Source organism: Nerophis lumbriciformis, linkage group LG15, assembly GCF_033978685.3.
Source record: "Nerophis lumbriciformis linkage group LG15, RoL_Nlum_v2.1, whole genome shotgun sequence".
Classification (NCBI taxonomy): domain Eukaryota; kingdom Metazoa; phylum Chordata; class Actinopteri; order Syngnathiformes; family Syngnathidae; genus Nerophis; species Nerophis lumbriciformis.
In genome coordinates this window covers 35,471,864-35,488,615 of record NC_084562.2, presented here as the reverse complement: position 1 = coordinate 35,488,615, position 16,752 = coordinate 35,471,864, and the positions used below count along the sequence as shown (strand labels likewise).

Genomic DNA, 16,752 nt, shown 5'->3' with positions numbered 1-16,752 from the left:
GACATTTATTTAATAATACCACCTTAACATTTGACAACCAAACAATTACACAAGGCGAATCAGTAAAGAATCTGGGTATTATCTTCCACCCAACTCTCTCGTTTGAGTCACACATTAAGAGTGTTACTAAAACGGCCTTCTTTCATCTCCGTAATATCGCTAAAATTCGTTCTATTTTATCCACTAGCGACGCTGAGATCATTATTCATGCGTTCGTTACGTCTCGTCTCGATTACTGTAACGTATTATTTTCGGGGCTCCCTATGTCTAGCATTAAAAAATTACAGTTGGTACAAAATGCGGCTGCTAGACTTTTGACAAGAACAAGAAAGTTTGATCATATTACGCCTATACTGGCTCACCTGCACTGGCTTCCTGTGCACTTAAGATGTGACTTTAAGGTTTTACTACTTACGTATAAAATACTACACGGTCTAGCTCCAGCCTATCTTGCCGATTGTATTGTACCATATGTCCCGGCAAGAAATCTGCGTTCAAAGAACTCCGGCTTATTAGTGATTCCCAGAGCCCAAAAAAAGTCTGCGGGCTATAGAGCGTTTTCTATTCGGGCTCCAGTACTATGGAATGCCCTCCCGGTAACAATTAGAGATGCTACCTCAGTAGAAGCATTTAAGTCCCATCTTAAAACTCATTTGTATACTCTAGCCTTTAAATAGCCCCCCTGTTAGACCAGTTGATCTGCCGTTTCTTTTCTTTTCTCCTCTGCTCCCCTTTTCCTTGAGGGGGGGGGGGGGCACAGGTCCGGTGGCCATGGATGAAGTGCTGGCTGTCCAGAGTCGGGACCCGGGGTGGACCGCTCGCCTGTGCATCGGCAGGGAACATCTCTGCGCTGCTGACCCGTCTCCGCTCGGGATGGTGTCCTGCTGGCCCCACTATGGACTGGACTCTTACTATTATGTTGGATCCACTATCAATCAATCAATCAATCTTTATTTATATAGCCCTAAATCACAAGTGTCTCAAAGGGCTGCACAAGCCACAACGACATCCTCGGTACAAAGCCCACATACGGGCAAGGAAAAACTCACCCCAGTGGGACGTCGATGTGAATGACTATGAGAAACCTTGGAGAGGACCGCATATGTGGGTAACCCCCCCCCCTCTAGGGGAGACCGAAAGCAATGGATGTCGAGTGGGTCTGACATAATATTGTGAGAGTCCAGTCCATAGTGGATCCAACATAATAGTAAGAGTCCAGTCCATAGTGGGGCCAGCAGGACACCATCCCGAGCGGAGACGGGTCAGCAGCGCAGAGATGTTCCCAGCCGATGCACAGGCGAGCGGTCCACCCCGGGTCCCGACTCTGGACAGCCAGCACTTCATCCATGGCCACCGGACCTGTGCCCCCCCCCCCCCTCAAGGAAAAGGGGAGCAGAGGAGAAAAGAAAAGAAACGGCAGATCAACTGGTCTAACAGGGGGGCTATTTAAAGGCTAGAGTATACAAATGAGTTTTAAGATGGGACTTAAATGCTTCTACTGAGGTAGCATCTCTAATTGTTACCGGGAGGGCATTCCATAGTACTGGAGCCCGAATAGAAAACGCTCTATAGCCCGCAGACTTTTTTTGGGCTCTGGGAATCACTGGACTGGACTCTCACAATATTATGTCAGACCCACTCGACATCCATTGCTTTCGGTCTCCCCTAGAGGGGGGGGGGGGGGGGGGGTTACCCACATATGCGGTCCTCTCCAAGGTTTCTCATAGTCATTCACATCGACGTCCCACTGGGGTGAGTTTTTCCTTGCCCGTATGTGGGCTTTGTATCGAGGATGTCGTTGTGGCTTGTGCAGCCCTTTGAGACACTTGTGATTTAGGGCTATATAAATAAAGATTGATTGATTGATTGATCGTGCTGAGACAGCCGGGAGTCCAAATTGCGGCCCGGGGGCCTTTTTCGTCCAAAGTTCGTTTTTTTTTTGTTAGCGCACTGCATAATCTAAAAAAAACATCTTAAATCATTGTTACATAGTAAACTAATTTGCTTTTGTTTCCTAAGATATGGATGTTTAGATATCTTAGCATAATTGACTTGCACATAATGTGTCAAACGCCTGCTGTCGAAAAGGTTTTGACAGCAAAAAACAAAAGGCTGCGTTATTTCCTAAGAATGAAGACATTTTATGTGTATCTGTATATTATTTCATTTCATTCTGCAATACCCTCTGATATCCACCTAGTGGATATCAATCAACTTTTATTTATAGAGCACATTTAAAATTTACCACAGGGGTAGCCAAAGTGCTGTACAATGAGCAGGTTAAAAGATAAAACGAGTACCGAGCAAACACAACACAACACAAACAGAACACGATAAAAAATAAATAATTAAAATAGAATGAATAAAAACATAAAAACAGGATCACAGCAGGTGTATTATGGGGCGCCATTGCAGGATGGATATCACTCAGTGTTAAAAGCCATGGAATAAAAGTATGTTTTTAAGAGAGATTTAAAAACAGGAAGAGAGGAGGCTTGTCTAACACTCAGGGGTAGGTCGTTCCAGAGCTTGGGAGCAGCAACGGCGAAAGCTCTGTCACCTCTAAGCTTCAGCCTTGTGTCAGGGACCGTCAACAGCAGCTGATCGGCTGATCTTAAGGATCGGGTGGGGCAGTAAGGCTGAAGGAGGTCGGAGAGATAGGTTGGCGCGAGGTTGTTTAGACATTTAAAAACAAATAAAAGGAGTTTAAAATGTATTCGGTAACGCACAGGGAGCCAGTGAAGGGACGCTAAAATAACATACCAGCATTTTGTATGCTGGTATGTTACTGTGTTACATTTTCTATATTAAAGATGATAAAACCAATCCAATGTAGGTCAAGGTATGCTAAGCTACCAAAAAAAAAACATTGGAGCTTGGAGTTATACGGTTGGTGACAAGTAAAATTAGCAAAATATTTATATTTCAATCATATTGAATTAATATGCAAAAGTTGTGCTAAAAATAGCCACTGAGCTGCACTTTGGACACTCATCCTAGTTAGTCCGGGGATCTTCCAGTGGTGGTTTCAGCAATGGGTCACATGGGCAAGGATGAGGGGGGGAAAAAGATCAAGTCAAACCCTTTGGACGTAGAGTTTAGGTCAACGATGAAGGTATGGAGCTTGGGGGTCTTGCACAGGGCATGATTGAAGCTCAAACCGCACTGGGTTCATTCGATATACCAAACTGAGGCCTAATCATAAATTAGGGAATTCAGAAAATATTCTAAAACTTTTGAACAGTGGGGGACGTGTTCATGTTTGTGGGAATTGAACATTATCATCACTTATCTACAGCAGTAGCTTTCCACGCCCAGTAATGAAATACTAGTTAGAACCTTATTTATTTTTAAATAAATACACTAATACTCAAATTTCCTCCCGTCATCCCACTATTTGAGAAGTACTAATGTAAAGCAACTTGGAAAACATGCCTCTGTAAATCTGAAACACAAATAACTGTAAAATAAATAGCAGTACACATAACAATGCATTAGAATCATGGTTTAAAAATGGTTTATTTTACATGTATGTGTACAGTATGAACAGGAGTCTATATGATACCCATTTGTGTAACTCCAGCATTCCATCAGCTCATTGTTACCCTTTTGCAGTTTGAAGCCAAATTAAAGTGTGATACAACTACAGTCCCACTCCAGTGGTTACCTTCTGTCCCCCCGAAAGCTTTCTTTAAATATACTGCAAAAAAAGTTGTAGGGAATATAGAAACTTCCCTTTGTATATATTTCACTTCATCCTCAGTGCTAAGAGACGCATACGTTGAACAACTTTGAGGTTGCTAGGAGTTATGTGCTCAGGTTGGACAGGGAATAAGTCCCATTACTCAATTTGGATTTACCACATGGTAATTTGCTACTTTCTTATAATTTACCCATATATAGCATTTGAAAAATGGTCAGATTAAATGTGATATTTCAAACTGAAACTTAAGTCCTTGCAAAATATCAGCAAGCTTATTAAAAGTCAAAAAAACAAAAAAGTAACAGAAGCACTACACATTTTCAGTTTACATGAGCGCATACACACACACAATCTATATTAACAGGGTAGACTATGCAATGAATCAGTAGTCATAAATATTACATTGTGCATGTTCTATTGCACATGTCAAGTGTTCATATGACATGATAGGTATGTGCTACCTAGTCGTTTAATACAAAGATGCAATAACACATTTTAGGACACAGGCTATACAGTTTCCACAAATCCACTTGTTTTTTTTCTCATCTTCTTATGGTGTTTTCCTAAATAAACAAACTTATAATACAACAGTGATACTAAGTGTGATAAATAGTCATGCACAAACAGATGACACTACCTAAGTATGTGAAAAGATACTGCTGCACAGGGCCGTCGCTATGCGCTGATGGGAAGGACTGCTATACCGGACATGAAATTATTAAAACATAGATCTGTTTAAAAGAAAAAAAAAGGCACATGGATGTCAGGGGCAATACACATGAGCACACATATATAACAGCTGTCTTGCCATCCACAAGCGTAAACAATTAAAAAAAAACTGACTTTCACATGCAACCACAGAAAAAATGTCCCACACAGTACTGTTCTTAGTCAATATAGACCCACATTTACATCACACGCCTTTTTTGCTCTTTAAGTCTTTACCTCAAATATAAACTAACTAAAGGATTCCTGATCCTGAGGTTTTGCTTTTTACTCAAAGGAGGTTAACATATTGGCTACTACAAATCATTAGACATGTTTCACAGGCGTGTTATATCCTATAAAAAGGTGAGCGCTGAGGCTGGCACACAAGTTTGATGTCCAAGCCTGCAGAACCTCACCGTTCACGGGATACATGGCGCTTCCGGGAAACTCTCACCTTCGGCCGTGTGCTGCACCGTGTGTTCCTGCAGCGCGGCGAGGTCCACAAACCGCTCGCCGCACCACACGCACTTAAACTGCGTCTCCCGCGAGTGCACGCTTTGATGCTTGGCCAGGTGCTCGCGTTGCTTGAAGCTCTTGTCGCAGCTCGCGCACTTGAACGGTTTCTCTCCGGTGTGGACGCGGCGGTGGCGTTGCAGCTCGGACGAGTACCTGAAGCGTTTCTCACAGTCGGGACATTTCAGCGGTTTCTCGCGGGTCGGGTCGCAGCGGTGCTGGACAAACTCTGAGGATGACACAAAGCGCTTGTCACACAGAGAGCATTTCAGCGGCTTCTCTGTGCAGTGAGTGTTTTGGTGGCGTTGCAGCGTCGAGTTCTTTTTGTAACCTTTGCCGCACACGTCGCACTTATAGGGCTTCTCTACTTCGCCGCCACATTTGTGCCTCAGCAGTTCTCCGGATTGGCTAAAAGACTTCTGGCAAGATGCACACTTAAATAAACTTTCCATACCGTGCACCTGTTGATGGTAAAGCAGGTGGGAGGGCTGAAGAAAGCCTTTATCGCAGAGATTACACTTGAAAGGGCGGTCAGCAGGATTTTTATGAGTGCGCCGGTGGCGTACAAGAGCATACTGCTGCTTGAAGCTCATCTGGCACTCCTCGCACTGGAATGGTCGCTCTTCAGAGTGAGTGCGTTCGTGCTGCCGCAGGTCCGACGGCCGCTTGAAGCTCTTCCCGCACGACCCACAGCGAAAGGGCCTCTCTCCTTCGGGCTGGCATTGATGGTGCAGGAGCTCGGACGACTCCTTAAAGTGCATTTCGCACAAATTGCACTTGAACAGGTGCTCGCCCGAATGGGCGTACATGTGGCGCACAAGGTGAGAACGGTGCTTAAAGCTCTTCTCACACACAGCACACTTATATGGCCGCTCTGAGCTGTGTGTGCGTTGATGATGCGCCAGATGTGAGGACTGGCTGAAGCTTTTATCACATGTGTCACATTTGTACGGCTTCTCACCTGTGTGTACCCTTTCGTGGCGGGTCAGCTCTGACAAATGCCGGAACGATTTATGGCACACTGAGCACTTGTATGGCCTATCTGGTGCGGAGGCCTCAAAAGCAGGCGGGGATGAGGCACTGATTGCTGCACCGCCACCAGATGTCTCCCCAGTGGACGGCTGCTGAGGATTGGCTGCAGACGAGGTGGGAGTGACATTTCCAGAGCCGGGACGGTAAGTTTTTTCACAAATGGAGCACTTCATTGGGTTGTTGCCATTGCCGTGGGAGTTGTGATGCTGGGCCAAAGAAGTGAGCAAGGAGAATCCCATCTTACACACTCCACAGACAAAAGGTTTCTGTTCCACCTGGACACACTGATGCTCTAGGAGGTCCGTGGCCTGGCTGAAGATCTTCATGCACTGCGTGCATTGGAAGGACCGGTCTTGGGTCACCATGCACTGGTGTTCATGCGGATTGGCCAGGTGAGAGATGTCATGGCCGCAGGCTCCACACTTGTGTCTTTCATCCGCTATCTGCATGGAGGGCTGTTGCGATTGTACTACATGCTGCTGGCCCAGCTGCTGCTGCTGCAGAGAGGAGTCTGGTTGAAGGACAACTCCATACACAGTGCAGGCCAGAGTGGTGTCCGTCGTCTGAGGAAGCGTGTGAACTACAGAAGGTGGCGCCACCACATGCTGCTGCTGCTGCTGCTGCTGCTGCCACGCCTCTGTCATCATTCCACTTTCCATGCAAGGATTCAGAATTTCGGATGATGAGGTTTATAGTGCCACACACAGCAGACTGATTTGGAGTCTTAAATGCGGGATGTACACGTCCTTGAAGATAACCATGAGACCTGGAGGGAACACATGACAATTGGAGAATTAGAATGCAAACGCCGCTGCACTGATGTGATGCACAGAAACAGACTAACCCCTGATTTCCACAAGATGCGTACCGGCAGCGGAATATAGCCGCCACAAAACTGCACCACCATCTGCCGTACGGCAAGCTCCACCGCTGTTCTGTTGCGACTTCGACGTGCAGCGAAATAGCGCAGACTGTTATGAGATCTCGCAACTCCACGCATTATCACGTTATAAAGAAAACACTAAAGTAAACACTGTGGAACGTCTCAACCTTTGCCGTCCATCAATGCCCACAGGCGGGTGCGTTTGTGAAGGCATTGACTTGACATGACTCGTGGAAAAGACGCCCGTTTTGCCTTGCAGAACAACATTTTTTTTGTAGTAAGCAACAACACAACAGTAAGTTCATCCCCAGCGAGCGTTGTGCACACACACACGCACATACCGTATTTTCCGCACCATTAGCCGCACCTAAAAACCACAAATTTACTCAAAAGCTGACAGTGCGGCTTTTAACCCGGTGCGCTTTATATATGGATAAATATTAAGATTCATTTTCATAAAGTTTCGATCTCGCAACTTAGGTAAACAGCCGCCATCTTTTTTCCCGGTAGAACAGGAAGCGCTTCTTCTTCTACGCAAGCAACCGCCAAGGTAAGCACCCGCCCCCATAGAACAGGAAGCGCTTCTTCTTCTACTGTAAGCAACCACCCGCCCCCGGAAGAAGAAGAAAAAACGCGCGGATATCACCGTACGTTTCATTTCCTGTTTACATCTGTAAAGACCACAAAATGGCTCCTACTAAGCGACAAGGATCCGGTTCATGAAAAGACGCAATCTCTCCATCCGCACACGGATTACTACCGTATTTCACAGCAACTGATATTACTGTGAACCGCACTGTGGAACGGGAGCACGTACGGTGAATATTCGCACCACAGGGAATGAGAAGTCATCCTTCACTGTGGTTCTAGCTTGCCATGCTAACTTCCACCCATGGTGATATTCAAAAGGAAGACCTTGCCAAAAGAGACCTTTCCAGCCGGCGTCATCATAAAAGCTAACTCGAAGGGATGGATGAAGAAAAGATGAGCGAGTGGTTAAGGTAAGTTTAAGTTTACGCGAAGAGGCCGGGTGGCTTTTTTCACGCAGCTCTGTCCATGTTGATATACGTATGTTTGTGATTGCACATTTGCGTACATTTTGGGAGTGAACAGAGTTGTTAGAACGCTGGTTTTTAATATATTATTAAAGTTTGACTGACCTATCTGACTGTTTTTTTGACATTCCTTTAGCGCAGTTAGATGCGGCTTACAACATGGGGCGGCTTATTGGTGGACAAAGTTTTGAAATATGCCGTTCATTGAAGGCGCGGCTTTTAACCCAGGGCGCCTTATGGTGCGGAAAATACGGTACATACATTTCATTGAACTCCTACAAACCACTCCCCTGCTTCCCAAGCCCCTGTATCAGCTGGTATTTGACACAAGCCCCCATATAGCTCCCTGGGATATGCCTGTTTTTGGTTCTTAAATGTTGAACCTCCAGAATTGGCATGTCCTCATCTATTTGTGCCAACAAGGTGAAATTCCATCCTTTGACAAGTTGACTTCATGTTTTAAACCCCCACCAGTTAGGACGTTTTAAAGTATAAAATACCATCCGCCTTGAAGACAGCCTATTTCATTTTGAAAGTAAACCGGATACTTTATTTTGTGTTTGTGATTGACTTTCTATCCAACACTAGCAGAACTTAGCTAAATTGAACAGATGTATTACGGCGACCGGCAAATATAAGAATATCTGCGGATATTTAGCGGAGGGACGTGGAACGTCACCGCCATGTTGGTGCCATTCCAGAGGCGGCGGAAACGGACACATTGACTTGGATTAAAACGGAAAGAGTCTGCGATGGCGTTCCGCTGCCGTTTATCATCCTGTGGAAATCAGGGGTTATGTGAAGTCATACAACTGCTCAATAATGTACATAAGAAAGCTTATTAGACATGTAATGGCGCAAGTTATAACTGAAAAGTAAGATACAACATAAGCTAAAATCCGTTCCATTTTGTCCACTAGCGACGCTGAGATCATTATTCATGCGTTCGTTACGTCTCGTCTCGATTACTGTAACGTATTATTTTCGGGTCTCCCTATGTCTATCATTAAAAGATTACAGTTGGTACAAAATGCGGCTGCTAGACTTTTGACAAGAACAAGAAAGTTTGATCATCTTACGCCTATACTGGCTCACCTGCACTGGCTTCCTGTGCACTTAAGATGCGACTTTAAGGTTTTACTACTTACGTATAAAATACTACACGGTCTAGCTCCAGCCTATCTTACCGATTGTATTGTACCATATGTCCCGGCAAGAAATCTGCGTTCAAAGAACTCCGGCTTATTAGTGATTCCCAGAGCCCAAAAAAAGTCTGCGGGCTGTAGAGCGTTTTCTATTCGGGCTCCAGCACTATGGAATGCCCTCCCGGTAACAGTTAGAGATGCTACCTCAGTAGAAACATTTAAGTCCCATCTCAAAACTCATTTGTATACTCTAGCCTTTGAATAGCCCCCCTTTTCTAGACCAGTTGATCTGCCGTTTCTTTTCTTTTCTCCTCTGCTCCCCCCTATCCCTTGTGGAGGGGAAGACACACAGATCCGGTGGCCATGGATGGGGTGCTGGCTGTCCGGGGTCGGGACCCGGGGTGGACCGCTCGCCTGTATATCGGTTGGGAACATCTCTGCGCTGCTGACCCGTCTCCGCTCGGGATGGTTTCCTGCTGACCCCACTGTGGACTGGACTCTTACTGTTATGCTGGATCCACTATGGACTGGACTCTCACAATATTATGTTAGACCCACTCGACATCCATTGCATTCGGTCTCCCTAGAGGGGGGGGTTACCCACATATGCGGTCCTCTCCAAGGTTTCTCATAGTCATTCACATCGACGTCCCACTGGGGTGAGTTTTTCCTTGCCCTTATGTGGGCTTTTACCGAGGATGTCGTTGTGGCTTGTGCAGCCCTTTGAGACACTTGTGATTTAGGGCTATATAAATAAACATTGATTGATTGATTGAACAGAAAAATAAGTGCTTAGTACATTTTAATAGAAGTATAGAACCATGTGACAACAGAAGTAACCAGCTATTAACAATAAATTAGCAAGTAGATTATTAATAGTTTTGAGAAAATAATAAAACCGGAGATTATGCATGAAATTATGTTATCGCATACGTCAGCAGCTAAATTAGAAGCTTAAGTAACTGGTTTTTAAACGATTCTATGATCATTTGAATACCAAATATTATATTGTGTAATACAGTACTACCTCAACTTACGAGCACAATCTGTTCAATGACCGAGCTTGTAACTCAAAACACACAAATCAGAGATGTCCGAATAGCAATGAGTAGGGTCATTAAAAAAGCAAATACTTCTAGTTATGCAATCTCCCACAATCAGCATAGTGGGGGAGAAAAGTGGACACCATCAGTTTGGGGGACGGTGGAGCAATAGACCGCGGACTATGAGAGACACTCTTCCTGGGGTGTTGGGCGTATTCACAAAGATTTCTCATCCTCAACGAGGTTACCCGCAAGTGCCATCCACATATGCGGTCCTCTCCAAGGTTTCTCATAGTCATTCACATCGACGTCCCACTGGGGTGAGTTTTTCCTTGCCCTTATGTGGGCTATACCGAGGATGTCGTTGTGGCTTGCGCAGCCCTTTGAGACACTTGTGATTTAGGGCTATATAAATAAACATTGATTGATTGATTGAACAGAAAAATAAGTGCTTAGTACATTTTAATAGAAGTATAGAACCATGTGACAACAGAAGTAACCAGCTATTAACAATAAATTAGCAAGTAGATTATTAATAGTTTTGAGAAAATAATAAAACCGGAGATTATGCATGAAATTATGTTATCGCATACGTCAGCAGCTAAATTAGAAGCTTAAGTAACTGGTTTTTAAACGATTCTATGATCATTTGAATACCAAATATTATATTGTGTAATACAGTACTACCTCAACTTACGAGCACAATCTGTTCAATGACCGAGCTTGTAACTCAAAACACACAAATCAGAGATGTCCGAATAGCAATGAGCAGGGTCATTAAAAAAGCAAATACTTCTAGTTATGCAATCTCCCACAATCAGCATAGTGGGGGAGAAAAGTGGACACCATCAGTTTGGGGGACGGTGGAGCAATAGACCGCGGACTATGAGAGACACTCTTCCTGGGGTGTTGGGCGTATTCACAAAGATTTCTCATCCTCAACGAGGTTACCCTCAAGTGCCATCCACATATGCGGTCCTCTCCAAGGTTTCTCATAGTCATTCACATCGACGTCCCACTGGGGTGAGTTTTTCCTTGCCCTTATGTGGGCTATACCGAGGATGTCGTTGTGGCTTGCGCAGCCCTTTGAGACACTTGTGATTTAGGGCTATATAAATAAACATTGATTGATTGATTGAACAGAAAAATAAGTGCTTAGTACATTTTAATAGAAGTATAGAACCATGTGACAACAGAAGTAACCAGCTATTAACAATAAATTAGCAAGTAGATTATTAATAGTTTTGAGAAAATAATAAAACCGGAGATTATGCATGAAATTATGTTATCGCATACGTCAGCAGCTAAATTAGAAGCTTAAGTAACTGGTTTTTAAACGATTCTATGATCATTTGAATACCAAATATTATATTGTGTAATACAGTACTACCTCAACTTACGAGCACAATCTGTTCAATGACCGAGCTTGTAACTCAAAACACACAAATCAGAGATGTCCGAATAGCAATGAGCAGGGTCATTAAAAAAGCAAATACTTCTAGTTATGCAATCTCCCACAATCAGCATAGTGGGGGAGAAAAGTGGACACCATCAGTTTGGGGGACGGTGGAGCAATAGACCGCGGACTATGAGAGACACTCTTCCTGGGGTGTTGGGCGTATTCACAAAGATTTCTCATCCTCAACGAGGTTACCCTCAAGTGCCATCCACATATGCGGTCCTCTCCAAGGTTTCTCATAGTCATTCACATCGACGTCCCACTGGGGTGAGTTTTTCCTTGCCCTTATGTGGGCTATACCGAGGATGTCGTTGTGGCTTGCGCAGCCCTTTGAGACACTTGTGATTTAGGGCTATATAAATAAACATTGATTGATTGATTGAACAGAAAAATAAGTGCTTAGTACATTTTAATAGAAGTATAGAACCATGTGACAACAGAAGTAACCAGCTATTAACAATAAATTAGCAAGTAGATTATTAATAGTTTTGAGAAAATAATAAAACCGGAGATTATGCATGAAATTATGTTATCGCATACGTCAGCAGCTAAATTAGAAGCTTAAGTAACTGGTTTTTAAACGATTCTATGATCATTTGAATACCAAATATTATATTGTGTAATACAGTACTACCTCAACTTACGAGCACAATCTGTTCAATGACCGAGCTTGTAACTCAAAACACACAAATCAGAGATGTCCGAATAGCAATGAGTAGGGTCATTAAAAAAGCAAATACCGTATTTTCCGCACTATAAGGCGCACCTAAAAACCACAAATTTTCTCAGAAGCTGACAGTGCGCCTTATAACCCGGTGCGCTTTATATATGGATAAATATTAAGATTCATTTTCATAAAGTTTAGGTCTCGCAACTACGGTAAACAGCCGCCATCTTTTTTCCCCGTAGAAGAAGCGCGCGGTGCATGCTGGGATATGTGACGTTTCATTTCCATTTGTGTGTTTATGTAAAGACCCCAAATGGCTCCTATTAAGTGTGTTGTCTGTCTAATTATAAATAATGCAGACGAGGCGTGTTAACTGAGTTCTCAACGTTTTCTCACAGCGTGCTCATAACCACATTCTAACTGCCAGCATACAACGCTTCTCAGGGCTACCGCGCATGCTCGTAACTATCGTTGCATGCTGGGTAGTGTAGTTGTTATATTTGCTAGCTCATAACAGCACATTGAGAGACACGCTTACGCGCTTAATTCAATACTCGCCGTCATTCCGGGTGGATTGACAAAAGACCTCCAGCCGCTAGATATTGGTGTCAACAGGGCATTCGAAGCTAGACTGCTAACTGCGTGGGAGCTTCTCAGGGCTACCGCGCATGCTCGTAACTATCGTTGCATGCTGGGTAGTGTAGTTGTTATATTTGCTAGCTCATAACAGCACATTGAGAGACACGCTTACGCGCTTAATTCAATACTCGCCGTCATTCCGGGTGGATTGACAAAAGACCTCCAGCCGCTAGATATTGGTGTCAACAGGGCATTCGAAGCTAGACTGCTAACTGCGTGGGAACAATGGAGGACAGAAGGCGAACACACTTTCACTAAGACGAGGAGGCAGCGCCAGACGACGCCAACATCTGCCAGTGGATCGTAAATTTGCCCAACTTTTCACTTCGGACACCGAAGACGAAGGATTTACGAATGAAGAATAACTTCAGAAAGTAAGCGCTATGTTTATTTTGTGTGTTGTGACATTAACGTTCGAGCAACATTATGTTGCTATTGCTCTGCACTATTTTGAATTTTACTATGTTTGTGATTGCACATTTGCGTACATTTTGGGAGTGAACAGAGTTGTTAGAACGCTGGTTTTTAATATATTATTAAAGTTTGACTGACCTATCTGACTGTTTTTTTGACATTCCCTTTAGCGCAGCGTAGGCGCGGCTTATAGTCCGGGGCGGCTTATTGGTGGACAAAGTTATGAAATATGCCATTCATTGAAGGTGCGGCTAATAATCCGGTGCGCCTTATAGTGCGGAAAATACGGTACTTCTAGTTATGCAATCTCCCACAATCAGCATAGTGGGGGAGAAAAGTGGACACCATCAGTTTGGGGGACGGTGGAGCAATAGACCGCGGACTATGAGAGACACTCTTCCTGGGGTGTTGGGCGTATTCACAAAGATTTCTCATCCTCAACGAGGTTACCCGCAAGTGCCATCCACATATGCGGTCCTCTCCAAGGTTTCTCATAGTCATTCACATCGACGTCCCACTGGGGTGAGTTTTTCCTTGCCCTTATGTGGGCTATACCGAGGATGTCGTTGTGGCTTGTGCAGCCCTTTGAGACACTTGTGATTTAGGGCTATATAAATAAACATTGATTGATTGATTGATTGATTAAGAACATTGTCAAAGTTCAACAAAGTTAGCTTTCATTGTTATGCTGATGACAGCCAACTCTACATGCCCCTAAAGCTGACCAACACGCCGGATTGTAGTCAGCTGGAGGCGTGTCTTAATGAAATTAAACAATGGATGTCCGCTAACTTCTTGCAACTCAACGCCAAGAAAACGGAAATGCTGATTATCGGTCCTGCTAAACACCGACATTTATTTAATAATACCACCTTAACATTTGACAACCAAACAATTACACAAGGCGAATCAGTAAAGAATCTGGGTATTATCTTCGACCCAACTCTCTCGTTTGAATCACACATTAAGAGTGTTACTAAAACGGCCTTCTTTCATCTCCGTAATATCGCTAAAATTCGTTCTATTTTATCCACTAGCGACGCTGAGATCATTATTCATGCGTTCGTTACGTCTCGTCTCGACTACTGTAACGTATTATTTTCGGGTCTCCCTATGTCTAGCATTAAAAAATTACAGTTGGTACAAAATGCGGCTGCTAGACTTTTGACAAGAACAAGAAAGTTTGATCATATTACGCCTATACTGGCTCACCTGCACTGGCTTCCTGTGCACTTAAGAAGTGACTTTAAGGTTTTACTACTTACGTATAAAATACTACACGGTCTAGCTCCGTCCTATCTTGTCGATTGCATTGTACCATATGTCCCGGCAAGAAATCTGCGTTCAAAGAACTCCGGCTTATTAGTGATTCCCAGAGCCCAAAAAAAGTCTGCGGGCTATAGAGCGTTTTCTATTCGGGCTCCAGTACTATGGAATGCCCTCCCGGTAACAATTAGAGATGCTACCTCAGTAGAAGCATTTAAGTCCCATCTTAAAACTCATTTGTATACTCTAGCCTTTAAATAGCCCCCCTGTTAGACCAGTTGATCTGCCGTTTCTTTTCTTTTCTCCTCTGCTCCCCTTTTCCTTGAGGGGGGGGGGCACAGGTCCGGTGGCCATGGATGAAGTGCTGGCTGTCCAGAGTCGGGACCCGGGGTGGACCGCTCGCCTGTGCATCGGCTGGGAACATCTCTGCGCTGCTGACCCGTCTCCGCTCGGGATGGTGTCCTGCTGGCCCCACTATGGACTGGACTCTTACTACTATTATGTTGGATCCACTATGGACTGGACTCTCACAATATTATGTCAGACCCACTCGACATCCATTGCTTTCGGTCTCCCCTAGAGGGGGGGGGTTACCCACATATGCGGTCCTCTCCAAGGTTTCTCATAGTCATTCACATCGACGTCCCACTGGGGTGAGTTTTTCCTTGCCCGTATGTGGGCTTTGTACCGAGGATGTCGTTGTGGCTTGTGCAGCCCTTTGAGACACTTGTGATTTAGGGCTATATAAATAAAGATTGATTGATTGATTGAACATCTAACAATTAACATATTGTAGCTAATCTAACTTTTGGGATGTCATTATGTGAGTGGTTTTCTAATACACATTAAGAGCAGTGTGACTAATAAACAATGCCGCTATCGAGCTCGGCCCAGTCTATTTCCTGATTTTCAACTGCCAAAACACCTCAATGAAATGGTTGCTTTATGAGCAAGCTCAAGAAATAAACGTAGTAAATTACGACGCTACGTTTTAAATGGCTTTTCTGAGCTTACGCCTCTGTTAAAAAAGTTAATGAATAGCAATTTCATTAAAAAAAACCCCACCAGTTTGTAGCTAATAGCCAGTTAGCAACTAACAGCTAGCAGCTAGTTACAGGAACGTTAGCAACTGCACTAATGTAGCCTGCCATCTCCCCCTAGCTGCAACATCGGATCCTCCATTTACTAGTAAAAGTAACACAATTCACACAACAAAAAAGGACGTAAGCGACGCCCGGAAGCTATCGCCGCTTTGCCCGATCTGGCGCTTTATGAAAGGCCAGATTGACTAGTCCAACGTTAGACGTGAGCCTCTACGGAGAGAACTGACCCCGAATCCAAACTAGATAGGCCTCCCCCCGAGCACCGAGCTGCAGCCGCGGTTCTCATGTCTTAAAATGCGATAAATGTGCAAACAGTCATTCAACAAAACCTACCGGGTTCGCTTATAGGTGTTTTTCTTTTCAGTCTTCGGACTGGCGCCGACGACATTCGCGGTAAGTGGGGGTCGGAGGACCGGCGGTAGAAGGGATGCGGTAGAAGCCAGACGCCATCCTCCCGCTGACGGACGAACACCGGAAACTGCCAAGCGGGGAGTTGTCGCCGCCGTGCCGGTGCGGCTGTGACCGCTCCACGGTGCGAGTGCGCTACACAGCACCCGGTTGGGTGAAGAGATGAGACCGACGGCTCGGTTTGTCCGAAGAACAATCTAACAAAGACGACCAGGAGCTGCTGGAGACATATTACACGTTTTTACTACAAAACACTAGGGGGTAGTGTTTCATCCGTTCTACTGAACTGACATATTTACAGCTAGACCTCGGCACAGACACCAGTAAGTAGAGGTGTAAAAAAACAATAAAGAATGTAGTAAGGCTCTAATGGGATATCTTAAGATCACAGGTTTAATACCTAAAGTATAGGTTTTTTTATTTTTTTATTTTTGGCTTCACGGTGGGAGAGGGGTTAGTGCATCTGCCTCACAATACGGAGGTCCTGAGTAGTCTTGGGTTCAATCCCGGGCTCGGGATCTTTCTGTGTGGAGTTTGCATGTTCTCCCCGTGACTGCGTGGGTTCCCTCCGGGTACTCCGGCTTCCTCCCACTTCCAAAGACATGCACCTGGGGATAAGTTGATTGGCAACACTAAATTGGCCCTAGTGTGTGGATGTGAGTGTGAATGTTGTCTGTCTATCTGTGTTGGCCCTGCGATGAGGTGGCGACTTGT

General features: G+C 44.5%; 1 protein-coding gene across 1 annotated transcript; it reads right to left on the bottom strand.

The window, feature by feature from the left end:
• Positions 1 to 3,500: 3,500 nt before the first annotated feature.
• Positions 3,501 to 16,297, bottom strand: LOC133616076 (uncharacterized). Its single transcript, XM_061975137.1, has 2 exons — positions 15,964 to 16,297; positions 3,501 to 6,722 (listed from the first exon to the last, which is right to left on the bottom strand). Exon 2 carries the CDS (start codon positions 6,613 to 6,615, stop codon positions 4,831 to 4,833), a length of 1,785 nt encoding a protein of 594 aa, XP_061831121.1. The 5' UTR covers positions 6,616 to 6,722; positions 15,964 to 16,297; the 3' UTR covers positions 3,501 to 4,830.
• Between the last annotated feature and the right edge of the window lie 455 nt (positions 16,298 to 16,752).

Coding starts and splice junctions, on each gene's coding strand:
- LOC133616076 (XM_061975137.1), bottom strand. CDS start 6,615: ATGGAAAGTGGAATGATGACAGAGGCGTGGCAGCAGCAGCAGCAGCAG.